Source organism: Panthera uncia (assembly GCF_023721935.1).
Source record: "Panthera uncia isolate 11264 chromosome C1 unlocalized genomic scaffold, Puncia_PCG_1.0 HiC_scaffold_4, whole genome shotgun sequence".
In the NCBI taxonomy this organism is placed as follows: domain Eukaryota; kingdom Metazoa; phylum Chordata; class Mammalia; order Carnivora; family Felidae; genus Panthera; species Panthera uncia.
Genome location: NW_026057585.1, coordinates 14,526,529 through 14,541,849, shown reverse-complemented (window position 1 = coordinate 14,541,849; position 15,321 = coordinate 14,526,529). Strand labels below are relative to the sequence as shown.

The 15,321-nt window shown below is 40.1% G+C and overlaps 1 protein-coding gene across 4 annotated transcripts in view; it reads right to left on the bottom strand.

Annotated features, from left to right (window-relative positions):
* VAV3 (vav guanine nucleotide exchange factor 3) overlaps window positions 1–15,321 on the bottom strand; it is a 358,747-nt gene that overhangs the window by 179,232 nt on the left and 164,194 nt on the right. For all 4 annotated transcript variants that reach the window (XM_049616683.1, XM_049616684.1, XM_049616685.1 and 1 more), the window contains 3 exons: window positions 10,863–10,971; window positions 8,776–8,868; window positions 6,528–6,596 (listed from right to left, as the gene is read on the bottom strand). In XM_049616683.1, coding sequence (XP_049472640.1) covers window positions 6,528–6,596; window positions 8,776–8,868; window positions 10,863–10,971 — 271 coding nt within the window. The remainder of the gene's footprint in view (window positions 1–6,527; window positions 6,597–8,775; window positions 8,869–10,862; window positions 10,972–15,321) is intronic.

The following is a 15,321-nucleotide window of genomic DNA, read 5'->3' as shown; positions in this document are numbered from 1 at the left end:
AAGTGGAGGAAACGGATGCCCTCAGGACAGTGTGTACAGGATGGGGTTGAGGGACTGGCAGAATAGAGCAAGGAGTGGGACTGAAGGGGGCTCACACAAGGCAAAGAGACAGTGGCACCAGGGATTATTTAACTAAGACTACCTCTTCTTGACAAGCAGTTAAGGATAATTTTATGATCTTATCCACATGTTTTCAGCTTACATTCTGACTGACTTTGGTTGAAGATATGGTAAATCCCTTATTTCTAGAAAATAAGGATATAAGAACTCAAGAGGCAAAAAAGAGTTAAAATTCTTTTATTTAAAAAAATTTTTTTAATTTATTTTTTTAAAGTTTATTTACTTTGAAAAAGAGAGAGCAAGCTGGGGAGGGGCAGAGAAACGGATTGAGAATATCTCAAACAGGCTTCATACCCAGCGTGGAATCCGATGCAGGGCTCGAACCCACAAACCATGACATCATGACCTGAGCCAAAATCCAGAGTTGGACAATCAACCAACTGAGCCACCCAGGTGCCCCAAGATAGTTAAAACTCTTAAAGAATACAGGAGAAGAGACAGGAGGATGGCGGCGCAGGAGGACGCTGGGCTTACCACGCGTCCTGCTGATCACTTAGATTCCACCTACACCTGCCTAAATAACCCAGAAAACCACCAGAAGATTAGCAGAACGGAGTCTCCAGAGCCAAGCGCAGACAAGAGGCCCACGAAGAGGGTAGGAAGGGCGGAGAGGCAGTGCGTGCTGCACGGACTGGCGGGAGGGAGCCGGGGCAGAGGGGCAGCCCGCCGGCCAAGCAGAGCCCCCAGTCTGGCTGGCAAAAGCAGAGGGGCCGGATGGTGTGTATTCCGACAGCAAGCGGGACTTGACATCTGGAAGGTTATAAGCCAACAGCTCTGCTCGGAGAACGGGAGGGCTGGAGGACAACGGGAGGGAGAGCTGCTGAGCCCCGCGACGATAGAGCTGTTTGGCGGGGAACAAAGGCGCTCGCCAGCGCCATCTCCCTCGCCCATCCCCCAGCCAAAATCCCAAAGGGAACCAGTCCCTGCCAGGGAGTTTGCTTGCTCCGTGCAAACACCCAACTCTGTGCTTCTGCGGAGCCAAACCTCTGGCAGCGGATCTGACTCCCTCCCGCTGCCACAGGGCCCCTCCTGAAGTGGATCACCTAAGGAGAAGTGAGCTAAGCCTGCCCCTCCTGCCCCCGTGCACCTTGCCTATCCACCCCAGCTAATATGCCAGATCCCCAGCACCACAAGGCTGGCAGTGTGCAAGTGGCCCAGATGGGCCACGCCACCCCACAGTGAATCCCGCCCCTAGGAGAGGGGAAGAGAAGGCACACACCAGTCTGACTGTGGCCCCAGTGGTGGGCTGGGGGCAGACATCAGGTCTGACTGCGGCTCCGCCCACCAGTTCCAGTTATACACCACAGCACAGGGAAGTGCCCTGCAGGTACGCACCACTCCAGGGACTATCCAAAATGACCAAACGGAAGAATTCCCCTCAGAAGAATCTCCAGGAAATAACAACAGCTAATGAACTGATCAAAAAGGATTTAAATAATATAACAGAAAGTGAATTTAGAATAATAATCATAAAATTAATCGCTGGGCTTGAAAACAGTATAGAGGACAGCAGAGAATCTCTTGCTACAGAGATCAAGGGACTAAGGAACAGTCACGAGGAGCTGAAAAACGCTTTAAACGAAATGCAAAACAAAATGGAAACAACGACGGCTCGGCTTGAAGAGGCAGAGGACAGAATACGTGAACTAGAAGATAAAGTTATGGAAAAACAGGAAGCTGAGAAAAAGAGATAAAAAAAATCCAGAAGTATGAGGGGAAAATTAGAGAACTAAGTGATACACTAAAAAGAAATAATATACGCATAATTGGTATCCCAGAGGAGAAAGAGAGAGGGAAAGGTGCTGAAGGGGTACTTGAAGAAATTATAGCTGAGAACTTCCCTGAACTGGGGAAGGAAAAAGGCATTGAAATCCAAGAGGCACAGAGAACTAACTCCCTTCAGACGTAACTTGAATCGATCTTCTGCACGACATATCATAGTGAAACTGGCAAAATACAAGGATAAAGAAAAAATTCTGAAAGCAGCAAAGGGTAAACGTGCCCTAACATATAAAGGGAGACCTATAAGACTTGTGACTGATCTCTCTTTTGAAACTTGGCAGGCCAGAAAGGATTGGCACGAGATCTTTAATGTGCTGAACAGAAAAAATATGCAGCCGAGAATCCTTTATCCAGCAAGTCTGTCATTTAGAATAGAAGGAGAGATAAAGGTCTTCCCAAACAAACAAAAACTGAAGGAATTTGTCACCACTAAACCAGCCCTACAAGAGATCCTAAGGGGGATCCTGTGAGACAAAGTACCAGAGACATCACTACAAGCATAAATCATACAGACATCACAATGACTCTAAACCCGTATCTTTCTATGATAACACTGAATGTAAATGGATTAAATGTGCCAACCAAAAGGCATAGGGTATCAGAATGGATAAAAAAACAAGACCCATCTATTTGCTGTCTACAAGAGACTCATTTTAGATCTGAGGACACCTTTAGATTGAGAGTGAGGGGATGGAGAACTATTTATCATGCTACTGGAAGCCAAAAGAAAGCTGGAGTAGCCATACTTATATCAGACAAACTAGACTTTCAATTAAAGGCTGTAACAAGAGATGAAGAAGGGCATTATATAATAATTACAGGGTCTATCCATCAGGAAGAGCTAACAATTATAAATGTCTATGCACTGAATACTGGAGCCCCCAAATATATAAAACAATTACTCATAAACATAAGCAACCTTATTGATAAGAATGTGGTAATTGCAGGGGACTTTAACACCCCACTTACAGAAATGGATAGATCATCTAGACACACGGTCAATAAAGAAACAAGGGCCCTGAATGACACAATGGATCAGATGGACTTGACAGATCTATTTAGAACTCTGCATCCCAAAGCAACAGAATATACTTTCTTCTCGAGTGCACATGGAACATTCTCCAAGACAGATCATATACTGGGTCACAAAACAGCCCTTCATAAGTATACATGCATACTTTCAGACCACAATGCTATGAAGCTTGAAATCAACCACAGGAAAAAGCCTGGAAAACCTCCAAAAGCATGGAGGTTAAAGAACACCCTACTAACGAATGAGTGGGTCAACCAGGCAATTAGAGAAGAAATTAAAAAATATATGGAAACAAACGAAAATGAAAATACAACAATCCAAACGCTTTGGGACGCAGTGAAGGCAGTCCTGAGAGGAAAATACATTGCAATCCAGGCCTATCTCAAGAAACAAGAAAAATCCCAAATACAAAATCTAACAGCACACCTAAAGGAAATAGAAGCAGAACAGCAAAGGCAGCCTAAACCCAGCACAAGAAGAGAAATAATAAAGATCAGAGCAGAAATAAACAATATAGAATCTAAAAAAATGGTAGAGTAGATCAACGAAACCAAGAGTTGGTTTTTTGAAAAAATTAACAAAATTGACAAACTTCTAGCCAGGCTTCTCAAAAAGAAAAGGGAGATGACCCAAATAGATAAAATCATGAATGAAAATGGAATTATTACAACCAATCCCTCAGAGATACAAACAATTATCAGGGAATACTATGAAAAATTATATGCCAACAAACTGGACAACCTAAAAGAAATGGACAAATTCCTAAATACCCACACTCTTCCAAAACTCAATCAGGAGGAAATAGAAAGCTTGAACAGACCCATAGCCAGCGAAGAAATTGAATCGGTTATCAAAAATCTCCCAACAAATAAGAGTCCAGGACCAGATGGCTTCCCAGGGGAGTTCTACCAGACGTTGAAAGCAGAGATAATACCTATCCTTCTCAAGCTATTCCAAGAAATAGAAAGGGAAGGAAAACTTCCAGACTCATTCTATGAAGCCAGTATTACTTCGATTCCTAAACCAGAGACCCAGTAAAAAAAGAGAACTACAGGCCAATATCCTTGATGAATATGGATGCAAAAATTCTCAATAAGATACTAGCAAATCGAATTCAACAGCATATAAAAAGAATTATTCACCATGATCAAGTGGGATTCATTCCTGGGATGCAGGGCTGGTTCAACATTCGCAAATCAACCAACGTGATACATCACATTAATAAAAGAAAAGATAAGAACCATATGATCCTGTCAATCGATGCAGAAAAGGCCTTTGACAAAATCCAGCACCCTTTCTTAATAAAAACCCTTGAGAAAGTCGGGATAGAAGGAACATACTTACACAGCATCAAAGCCATTTATGAAAAGCCCACAGCTACCATCATCCTCAATGGGGAAAAACTGAGAGCTTTTTCCCTGAGATCAGGAACACGACAGGGATGCCCACTCTCACCGCTGTTGTTTAACATAGTGCTGGAAGTTCTAGCATCAGCAATCAGACAACAAAAGGAAATCAAAGGCATCAAAATTGGCAAAGATGAAGTCAAGCTTTCGCTTTTTGCAGATGACATGATATTATACATGGAAAATCCGATAGACTCCACCAGAAGTCTGCTAGAACTGATACATGAATTCAGCAAAGTTGCAGGATACAAAATCAATGTACAGAAGTCAGTTGCATTCTTATACACTAACAATGAAGCAACAGAAAGACAAATAAAGAAACTGATCCCATTCACAATTGCACCAAGAAGCATAAAATACCTAGGAATAAATCTAACCAAAGATGTAAAAGATCTGTATGCTGAAAACTATAGAAAGCTTATGAAGGTAATTGAAGAAGATATAAAGAAATGGAAAGACATTCCCTGCTCATGGATTGGAAGAATAAATATTGTCAAAATGTCAATACTACCCAAAGCTATCTACACATTCAATGCAATCCCAATCAAAATTGCACCAGCATTCTTCTCGAAAGTATAACAAGCAATTCTAAAATTCATATGGAACCACAAAAGGCCCCGAATAGCCAAAGTAATTTTGAAGAAGAAGACCAAAGCAGGAGGCATCACAATCCCAGACTTTAGCCTCTACTACAAAGCTGTAATCATCAAGACAGCATGGTATTGGCACAAAAACAGACACATAGACCAATGGAATAGAATAGAAACCCCAGAACTAGACCCAAAACGTATGGCCAACTCATCTTTGACAAAGCAGGAAAGAACATCCAATGGAAAAAAGACAGTCTCTTTAACAAATGGTGCTGGGAGAACTGGACAGCAACATGCAGAAGGTTGAAACTAGACCACTTTCTCACACCATTCACAAAAATAAACTCAAAATGGATAAAGGTCCTGAATGTGAGACAGGAAACCATCAAAACCCTAGAGGAGAAAGCAGGAAAAGACCTCTCTGACCTCAGCCGTAGCAATCTCTTACTCGACACATCCCCAAAGGCAAGGGAATTAAAAGCAAAAATGAATTACTGGGACCTTATGAAGATAAAAAGCTTCTGCACAGCAAAGGAAACAACCAACAAAACTAAAAGGCAACCAACAGAATGGGAAAAGATATTTGCAAACGACATATCGGACAAAGGGCTAGTATCCAAAATCTATAAAGAGCTCACCAAACTCCACACCCGAAAAACAAATAACCCAGTGAAGAAATGGGCAGAAAACATGAATAGACACTTCTCTAAAGAAGACATCCAGATGGCCAACAGGCACAAGAAAAGATGCTCAACGTCGCTCCTCATCAGGAAAATACAAATCAAAACCACACTCAGAGATCACCTCACGCCAGTCAGAGTGGCCAAAATGAACAAATCAGGAGACTGTAGATGCTGGCGAGGATGTGGAGAAACGGGAACCCTCTTGCACTGTTGGTGGGAATGCAAATTGGTGCAGCCGCTCTGGAAAGCAGTGTGGAGGTTCCTCAGAAAATTAAAAATAGACCTACCCTATGACCCAGCAATAGCACTGCTAGGAATTTACCCAAGGGATACAGGAGTACTGATGCATAGGGGCACTTGTACCCCAATGTTTATAGCAGCACTCTCAACAATAGCCAAATTATGGAAAGAGCCTAAATGTCCATCAACTGATGAATGGATAAAGAAATTGTGGTTTATATACACAATGGAATACTACATGGCAATGGGAAAGAACGAAATATGGCCCTTTGTAGCAACGTGGATGGAACTAGAGAGTGTGATGCTAAGTGAAATAAGCCATACAGAGAAAGACAGATACCGTATGTTTTCACTCTTATGTGGATCCTGAGAAACTTAACAGAAACCCATGGAGGAGGGGAAGGAAAAAGCATAAGAGACTGTTAAAAACTGAGAACAAACTGAGGGTTGATGGGGGGTGGGAGGGAGGGGGAGGGTGGGTGATGGGTATTGAGGAGGGTACCTTATGGGATGAGCACTGGGTGTTGTATCGAAACCAATTTGACAATAAATTTCATATATTGAAAAAAAAAAAGAATACAGGAGAATATTAAAGTAGGAATCTAGAACCCAATAAGATGATTGAGATTTTACAGTAATATACCACAATTTTAGCTAGTCTATTTTTACTTACAGGAATGTTGATGAATACTGAATCAAATTCTGCTGCTGTCAGAAATCTTTTTAGCGGTGCCATGAAATACTACAAGGATAGGAAAGAGAAATAATAATTAAGCACAATTTATCCTAATCTATATAATAGTTTTTCATTAACAAATGATCAATATTTATTGAAAGTCTATTGTTTATCCATATAATGAATACCAAGAAAAAAGCAGAAACTATTTTCTCTATCTTAAAGATTTTATACTTAAACAGACATATAAAGACATAAACGTAAGTTAATTCATTTAAAGTATAAAATAAAAGGTTTAGGCAATGAATACTCCTGAAAGTAATAATAAAAAAAAGAACACTGTTGGCTGAATTGGAAAAAAAAAAAAAAAAAGGGGGCAATATTTTGGAGATACAGGACTGATACAAAATACTCTCAAATGCCTTGATCTTACCCTTCATTCCTTGAGAATGTCAGTTCCTGGCCTACCATATCTCTTTCCATTATGACTCCCATGTCTGTTCTTGACAATCTCAGTATCTGTGCAGATCATCCTTCCGATAGTCTGGCCTTTTAGATCCTTAACTGCCGGTAATCTTGTGCTCCATCCTAGCTCGGCTCTCTACTCTGGAGGTCATATTCCAAGACCTTCTCATTATCAACAACTACATAGGCTCTATAGCATTAATTTTAAGTAATCAACTCTCTGATCACGACCTCCTACCTTTATAGCTCATTCCTTTAAAGAATTCTTTAACCCCACCGGGTCTGCCAATCCACTGATCATTCTATCTCTCTCATGTCCTCACTTCCTCCCTACCAAGTTTACACTCCATAAACCATCATGAGAATCACTTCCCTTACCCTTTCTTCTTCCAGCATGCTTTTCTGGAAAAACAAAAACCCTTGTTAAATCTAGCTTGCCATATATGTTGTGCCTGTACCTAAGAAGTTAAATATGAACTAGATCAATAGTCTAATTTTCAATTGAGCCTGTGATAATGCATAATCCTACATTTCCCTAGTCCATTTATTCCCCCTCTCTCCTAAACAACTCTGCAAAACCTTCAACTCTTTTCCTAAACATCTAGAACTATCTCCTTATTCTCATTTTCTTAACCTCTAAATGTAGAACTTGCCAGAGGTGGCCTCAAATCTCTCCTTCATCAACATTCATTCCCTAGGTGAATTCATCCAGTACCACTGACCTTATAAGCCATTGTGTAATGATAATGGCCCCATCTATTTGTCAACCTCTCCCCTTAATGCCAGCCTCATGTATCTAACTCCCTCCTCAACACAGCCCCTTGGAAGCTAATAGATATTGCAAATGTAGAATGTCCCAACAGACTCGTGATTCCCAGACCTGTCCTCCTCAGCTCATTAACCATCTTTACTACTCACACAACTATTCATGCTATAAGCCTAGCGTTCTTGATTGCTCCCTTTCCCATATATCCTTCACCTGATTTATCATCTAATCCGCTCAGCTCTACTTTCAAAATGTATTCAGAATATGACCATTCCCTACCAGCTCTACAAATACTGCCATGTTCTGTCAATCTGATTATTGCAATATCCTTCTAACTTTTCTCCCAAAAAGTCAGAATACGCTGTGAAGAAACTTACATTAGATCATGTCACTTCTACTCATACACTCCAGCTTTGAGCGAGGTGTTCTCTGTGCCCCCCAACACGATGCGGTAGCTCACCAGCTCTTTGCTGTCCCTGCCTCTCTTCACTCACGCTGCTTCAGACACCTGGACTACTGCTACTCCTTGAAACACAGAACACTGTCTCATCTGAGGGCCTTTCTCCCAGGAACCGTCATCTCTGGGATGTTGGCATGGCTTGCTCCCTCAATTTCCTCAGCTGTCTGCTAAAATGTGATCTTACTAAAGAGGCCTTCCATTACTGCTTTACATAAAGTACCACCAGCCCACCCACATCACTCTCTGTCCTCTTTCCCTGACTGGTTTTTCTTCAGAGAATTTATCACCGCCTGGCCCACTTACTTGCTTAAATTATAAACCCTCCTATGAGACAGAAAGTGTCATGAGAACAAGAGTTTTGTTGTGTCTATTGCTATATACTCAGTGCCTAGCACAGTGCCATTCAGATACTAAGAAATCAGTAACTAGTTGTGGAGTAAGTAAGTCTGCTTGTTTTACTGAAAATTAGAAAGCATACAGAAGACACACTGAGTCTCATATATTAACTATAAAATGCACTATTTGGACATCAAAAATAATACCTGATAACTTACTTTTTCTATTGACTCCAACGTTTCTGTGTATTTTTCTTCTGTCTGCTTAATTTCTGCTAGGCAGCAACTTCGTATGTCATTTTCTGGACATTTCTGCAATTAGAGTTATCAAAAAAATGATTTAATCAAACACATGTATTAATTAATCTCTCTGGTAGTACATAGAACTCAAAACTACTGATTTTCTTAAGCTTTCCATTTTAATAAAACACAACCAAAAGATCTATTTATGGCATTTAAGAAGTATCTGTTCTTAAAATTTTGAACAATGTAAATGAAAAAGGTTTACATAATTAAAAATAAACTTCTGAGGATACACGCTCTTTATACTGAAAAAAATCTCTTTCATTATAAATGTTATTCATTCTGGAAACATCACCCATGGTGTCATATAGTATTCTTAACGTACAGCGTACTTTACAAGTGCTGTAGAAATACTTGCAAAATATCAAAAGGACATTTGATAAATAAAAATCTTAAAATACTTTTTGTGAAGAATTAACATTCTCGTGTTTGGCTCTTCCACTAGGTGTTAAGACTGGAGGTAGCAGAGCATAATATTAAGATGGAAGGTGTGGGCCTCAGGTAGAACTGGGCTCAAGTACCAGTTTTTCTGTAATTCGCTGGTTCTTGTGAATAAGTTACCTATTTTCTCCATGTCTCAGTCTTCTCCTCCACACAACAGTGAGAACTACAGATCCAACCCCAAGGAGCTGTAAATGAGCTATCCTGGTAGAGCACCTATACCACCCTGAGAAGTACACAAGAAGGGCCCCATGCATTTAAATTATCACTGCTGTGAACCCTGCCCCATAGAAACCACCCAGCACTGTCAGCTGAATGAAGACTGTCCTTGGGAGACACACTCAAGACTTTGCTGGTACCCCGAGCAGATGATAATTATATTAGGAGATACAGATGATACCCTGTCACCTAAAAATAGTCAAAATACTGCCACAGGCAGCCTGTCAGCTCACACAGTAGGTTAAAGCTCATTCACTACCAAATACAGGCCAGGTAACTTGTTTCCATCCCACAGAAGCTACTCTCCCTATCTGGGGCACTGGACAACCCACCAGCCTTTTATGAAAGCCAAGACTACAAAGAGATCTGAGGAAATTCATCACAGCACTAAAAAATCCCATACTACCACCTAGCTGATGAGGAAAGGGTTTTGTATAAAAAAAAAGATTAATAATGGGGTGCCTCGGTGGCTCAGTCAGTTAAGCGTCCGACTTCGGCTCAGGTCATGATCTCGTGGTTCGTGGGTTTGAGCCCCACATCAGGCTCTGTGCTGACAGCTCAGAGCCTGGAACCTGCTTTGGACTCTGTGTCTCCCTCTCTCTCTGCTCCTCCCCTGTTCATGCTCTGTCTCTCTCTCTCTCAAAAATAAATAAACATTAAAAAAAAATTTTTAAAGATTAATAAAAGCCTACACGACTGACCATTTTTTTTGTTTCAAATTATAGGTGAGAAAATAATTCAGAGTAATTCTTTCTGAATGTTTTAGATATTTTTGTGGCAGATTAACCTCTGTGCGTGCATACTGACTATGACAATATCTGAAACTAAATTTATAAAACAGTAAAAATACTAGGAAACCTATAATGAAACAAAAGTAAAAAATACCTCTTATCAACCCCTGAACAAATATAAAGAAATATTCTTTAACATATATTTTATGCTACATCAAATTTAAAGAAGATTAAACTGCTTTGTAAGAGAAGATTTCCTTTCATGATAAGAAGAATCCTTTCACAATTCCCTGAAATTATGTTCTACTGCCACTCTGGCACTATTTAGCTGGGTGGCATTTCTCTCTCAGACTTTCCTTCCTGACAAGTAGAATTCAAGGACTAGACCAGAGATTCCCTCTGGTTGTTGTGAACTATAAAATGCTGGGTGTATGTGTCTCCAAATGCAATAAATCATGATTATGTAGTTAAAAGCTAGCAAAGGTAAAAAGAAAACAAAAGCCTATTCTAGCAGAAGTTACACAAATAATTATATTAATTAGTCTTGCAAGGAATCACTTTCTTAATAAGATACTCAAAGTAACTTTAACAATAAGGCAAGTGAGATCCTACGGCTTGATGTGCTTCCTCTGCCTTCATTAAGTCCTCGTAGACTTCTCCACCTTCGTCTTCCCCATAAACACAGTCGTAGAGACCTTCTTCATCTTCCACATGGGTTTCACTACAACAAAGGGTAGGATACTCAGGTCATTTTCTCTTATGCAGTAAATGCAACAGCTACATAGAGCCTAGTAGAAAACCCAAAGAGGAAATAAAACATAATTCATGGGAAGAGTCAAAAGGCTTTACATTACGGCTCTTTCCCTCCTAATGAGAACAATGCCAAACAACAGAATCCACCCAGGATGGCAGTGACAGCTAACATTCACTGGGTATTTACCATGTACAAGCACATAAATGATCACTCTGCACACACAACTTCATGTAGCTGGCCCAAGCCCAGTATTCACTACCTGTGCTATCAGGCATTACTATTTGATCCCTTATAGAGATAAGGAAGCTGAGAGAACTGAGGGTTATTTAACTTGCCTGTGGAAACACAGCTTGTCCATGGCAGATCCAGATTTAAAACTTAGTCTTACATTCTAAATGTTTTCATTATCATATGGCCCACATTTTTCCTATTTCAAGGCCTGAGGTTGATCATATATATTAAGGGGTACAACATGGGGAACACAGGGGTGCTGGGGACAATCTCATAGTTTATAAATAGTCTTTTAAAAGCATCAGTTTCAGAACGCCTAGGTGGTTCAGTTGGTTAAGCAACTAACTCTTGATTTCGGCTCAGGTCACGATCTCACAGTTCTTGAGATCAAGCCCCGCGTTGGGCTCTGCACTGTCAGCGCAGAGCCTGCTTGGGATTCTCTCTCTCTACCCCTCTCCCACTTGTTCTCTTCCCCCTTCCAAAATAAGTAAACTTAAAAAAAAATAAGAAGAAAAGCATCAGTTTCTGCAGGGTTATTATTGCCAGTATCTAATGCAGTGGTTTTCCAACCACGCTCCATCCAGTCTACTCAGAGAGTATGTACATGTCCCTGAGTCATCCAGATCCTACTATTATCTGTTTTATTTGCCTGTTTTCTATGTAAAAAAAATGGTTCCAAGGCCACAAGGCATTTGAAATCAGCTGATCTCCTGATAGATGAAAAACATCCCAATTTTTAAAGCTTCCATGGCACTTACACAGTAACTGACTGATGTATCTTTCCTAAATCCTTCATATGATATTGTAAACCCATTCACTCAAAGTAGAAATAGCTGGTTGCACCTATCACATGTTTTATTACTACTCCTTAAGTTTTTCCTTTCAGTTCAAGACTTCTATATATAGCTTCTATTCACTAATAATCCCAAAGAATTGAGATTAATACATTTAGACATGTTAGAAAGAAGCATTAACCTTTCTCTGAAAAAAAAAAATCAACTCCTTCAATACTGCCAGCCCTTAGCACCTATCTTGGGCCTGTGCAGATAGAACAGTATAAAATTTATATGTACAAAAATAAGAACACTGTAACTGTAAATGTCACTCTATGACTTGGGAGCATTTTTCAAAATAGGTTCAATCACAAGGTTGTCTATGTTGTCATGAAGGATTATTTGGAAGCATTTGATAGGAATGAACTGTTTCGAACATTCAGAAGAAAGAAAGGCGCCTTAAGGGAGACTTACCTGGTAGTAACAAATATGTCAGAGAAGTCTGCTCTCAGAAAAATTTGTTCTAGAGTTAGCAGTCTACCCAACCATTCACTCCACAGACATTTTCTAAGAACCTACTGAGGTCCAGACTCTTCAGCGCTAAGAATGCATAGATCAAGAAGATCTGAGGACTCTCCCATAGTCTAGTGTAGGTAACAGCATGTGAACACATAATTCTAGAAGTACAACAGAGCAGATGAATGCAGAATGTAGGAGTAAGGGAAAGACTAACTCTGACTAAAGAAGTCCGGGAAGGCTTCACAACAGATATTACATCTGAACTGGATCTTGAATGTATTTATTTATTTAATAGGTATTTGCTAAATAAATACTACCATGTTCCAGGAGATATGGTTGTACACTAGGCTGACACAGTTTCTGCCCTCAGAGGTGACACATACTCAGTGAGGAGAAGGACATTCCAGAAAAGGACACCAACACGTGCAAAGGCAAAAGCTATGAAGAGCCTGGCAACATCATGAGTGGCATCTCATTCAGGTAAGTGAATGTGACCCCCAGAGGGACGAGCTAAAACCAACCTGAGAAAGGCAATACACCCTGTAACCTCAACCTTACCTGGGCATTTGGGATACAAGAGGAGGTACAAGAGGAGGCTCTATACAGCAGTAGAGTGGAGGGAGCAAGAAGACACTAAGCCCCAAAATGAAACCCTGTGGGTAAGAGATAGCGAGAGCCATAACTAGAGTGAGTAAAGGCAAATGCGGAGAGAGAGAAAGAGACTGCATCAGGTGCAGTCAACCAGACTTGGCGACCAGTCAGAATTAGAGAGAGGGGGGAAAGGAGTGGAGGATGCCACTTAGCTTCCTACTTTGTAAAACTGGGCAGATGGCAAGTCACAGATAACAGGGGAGAGTTCAACCGGTCTGAACACTTTCTATAATGCAAAGGATAGGAAGGTTTGAGGAATCTATGAGGGAGCTAGGAAATGAAGGAAGAGGCTCTGCATCAAAGAGGACCTGTTCAACAAGAAGATAGGCTGTGAAATACATTTCTCTGTTACTCCTAATCCCAGCTCTGCTGCCTTTGACCACCTCCCGCGCCCCCCCAAAAAAATACCTCATCTTGCTTAAGTGTTGCTTTTGACTATTTCCAGTGAGGGTAGAGGCACATACTATATGAATACACACGGATTTTTCTTTAAGAATTGTAGGAGATAGGACACCTAAAGCACAAGCAACAAGATCTAAAAATAAACAAGTGGGACTGCATCAAACTAGAAAGCTTCTGCACAGCAAAAGAAACCATCAACAAAGTGAAAAGACAACCTATGGAGTAGGACAAAAATATTTACAAACCATCTATCTGATAAGCAACCCATACAACTCAAGAACAACAAAATAACCCAATTAAAAAATAGGCAAAGGATAGGACTAGACATTTCTCCAAAGAAGATATATGAAGGGCCAACAGGTACATGAAAAGATGCTCAACATCACTAGACATTAAGAAAATGCAACTTAAAACCACAACGTGATACCACCTCATGCCTGTTAGAATGGCCATCACCAAAAGACAAGAGATAAATGCTGGCATGGATATGCATAAAAGAAACCCTCATGCCCTGTTGGGGGGACTGTAAATTGGTGCAGTCACTGCGGAGAACAGTATGGAAGTTCTTCAAAAAATGAAAAATATAAATACAATATGATCCAGCAATTCCACTTCTGGGATATATCCAAAGGAAACAAAAACACTAGCTCATAATGGTATCTGCACCTTCATGTGCAGCATTATTTAGAATAACTAAGATATGGGAACAATCTAAGTGTCCACTGATTGATGAATGGATTAGGAAGTTGTGGGGTGTGTGTGTGTGTGTGTGTGTACATATATATACACACACATATATATGTCTATGTATATACATAAATTTGTATATATATGTATATGTATATATATCATCCACATATATATATATACATATACACACATATATAAGTATATATATAAATCTGTATATATATGTATACACACACATATATACATACACACACTGTAATATTCAGCATAAAAAATGAGGAAATTCTACCATTTAAAGTAACATGGATGGACCATGAGGGAATTATGCTGAATGAAATAAGTAAGACAGAGAAAGCCAAACACTGTGTGATCTCACTCCTGTGTGGAATCCAAAACAAAAACAAAAACAAACCAAAAAAAAAAACAAAAAACCTGTCATAGAAAAAGAGAGGAGATCAGACTTGGTGGGGATCAGAAGTGGAAGTGGGGATGAGGGATAATTGGAGGAAAGTGATTAAAAGGTATAAAGTTCCAGCAATAAGGTAAATAAGTACTAGGGATGGAATGTTCAACATGATGACTACAGCTAACACTGCTGCATGGTATACAGAAAAGTTGTTAGGAGAGTAAACCTTAAGAGTCCTCATCACAAGGACAATTTTTTTTTACCTTTTTTCTTTCAATTGTGTCTATGTAAGTTGATAGGTGTTAGCTGACCCTACTGTGGCAATCATTTCATGACATATGTAAATAAAACTATATACTGTACTCCTTAAACTTACACAAGGATGTAATTCAATTATTTCTCAATAAAACTGGAGAACAATTTTTAAAGAATCGTAGGAGTGACACACATGCATGTGTGTGCATGCAAATGCACCCACACACACTCTCAAGATTGGGCTAGAATGGTTTGGGGTTTTTTCACATTCAATCCCATACTAAGGGAGCTTTTCCTGCTAACAGTTTGGTCAATAATTCCTGACCTGTATAAAATGAAGCTGGGGGGAGTGGGAAAGGACACCTGTGATTCTTCCAGTGGTCAACAATT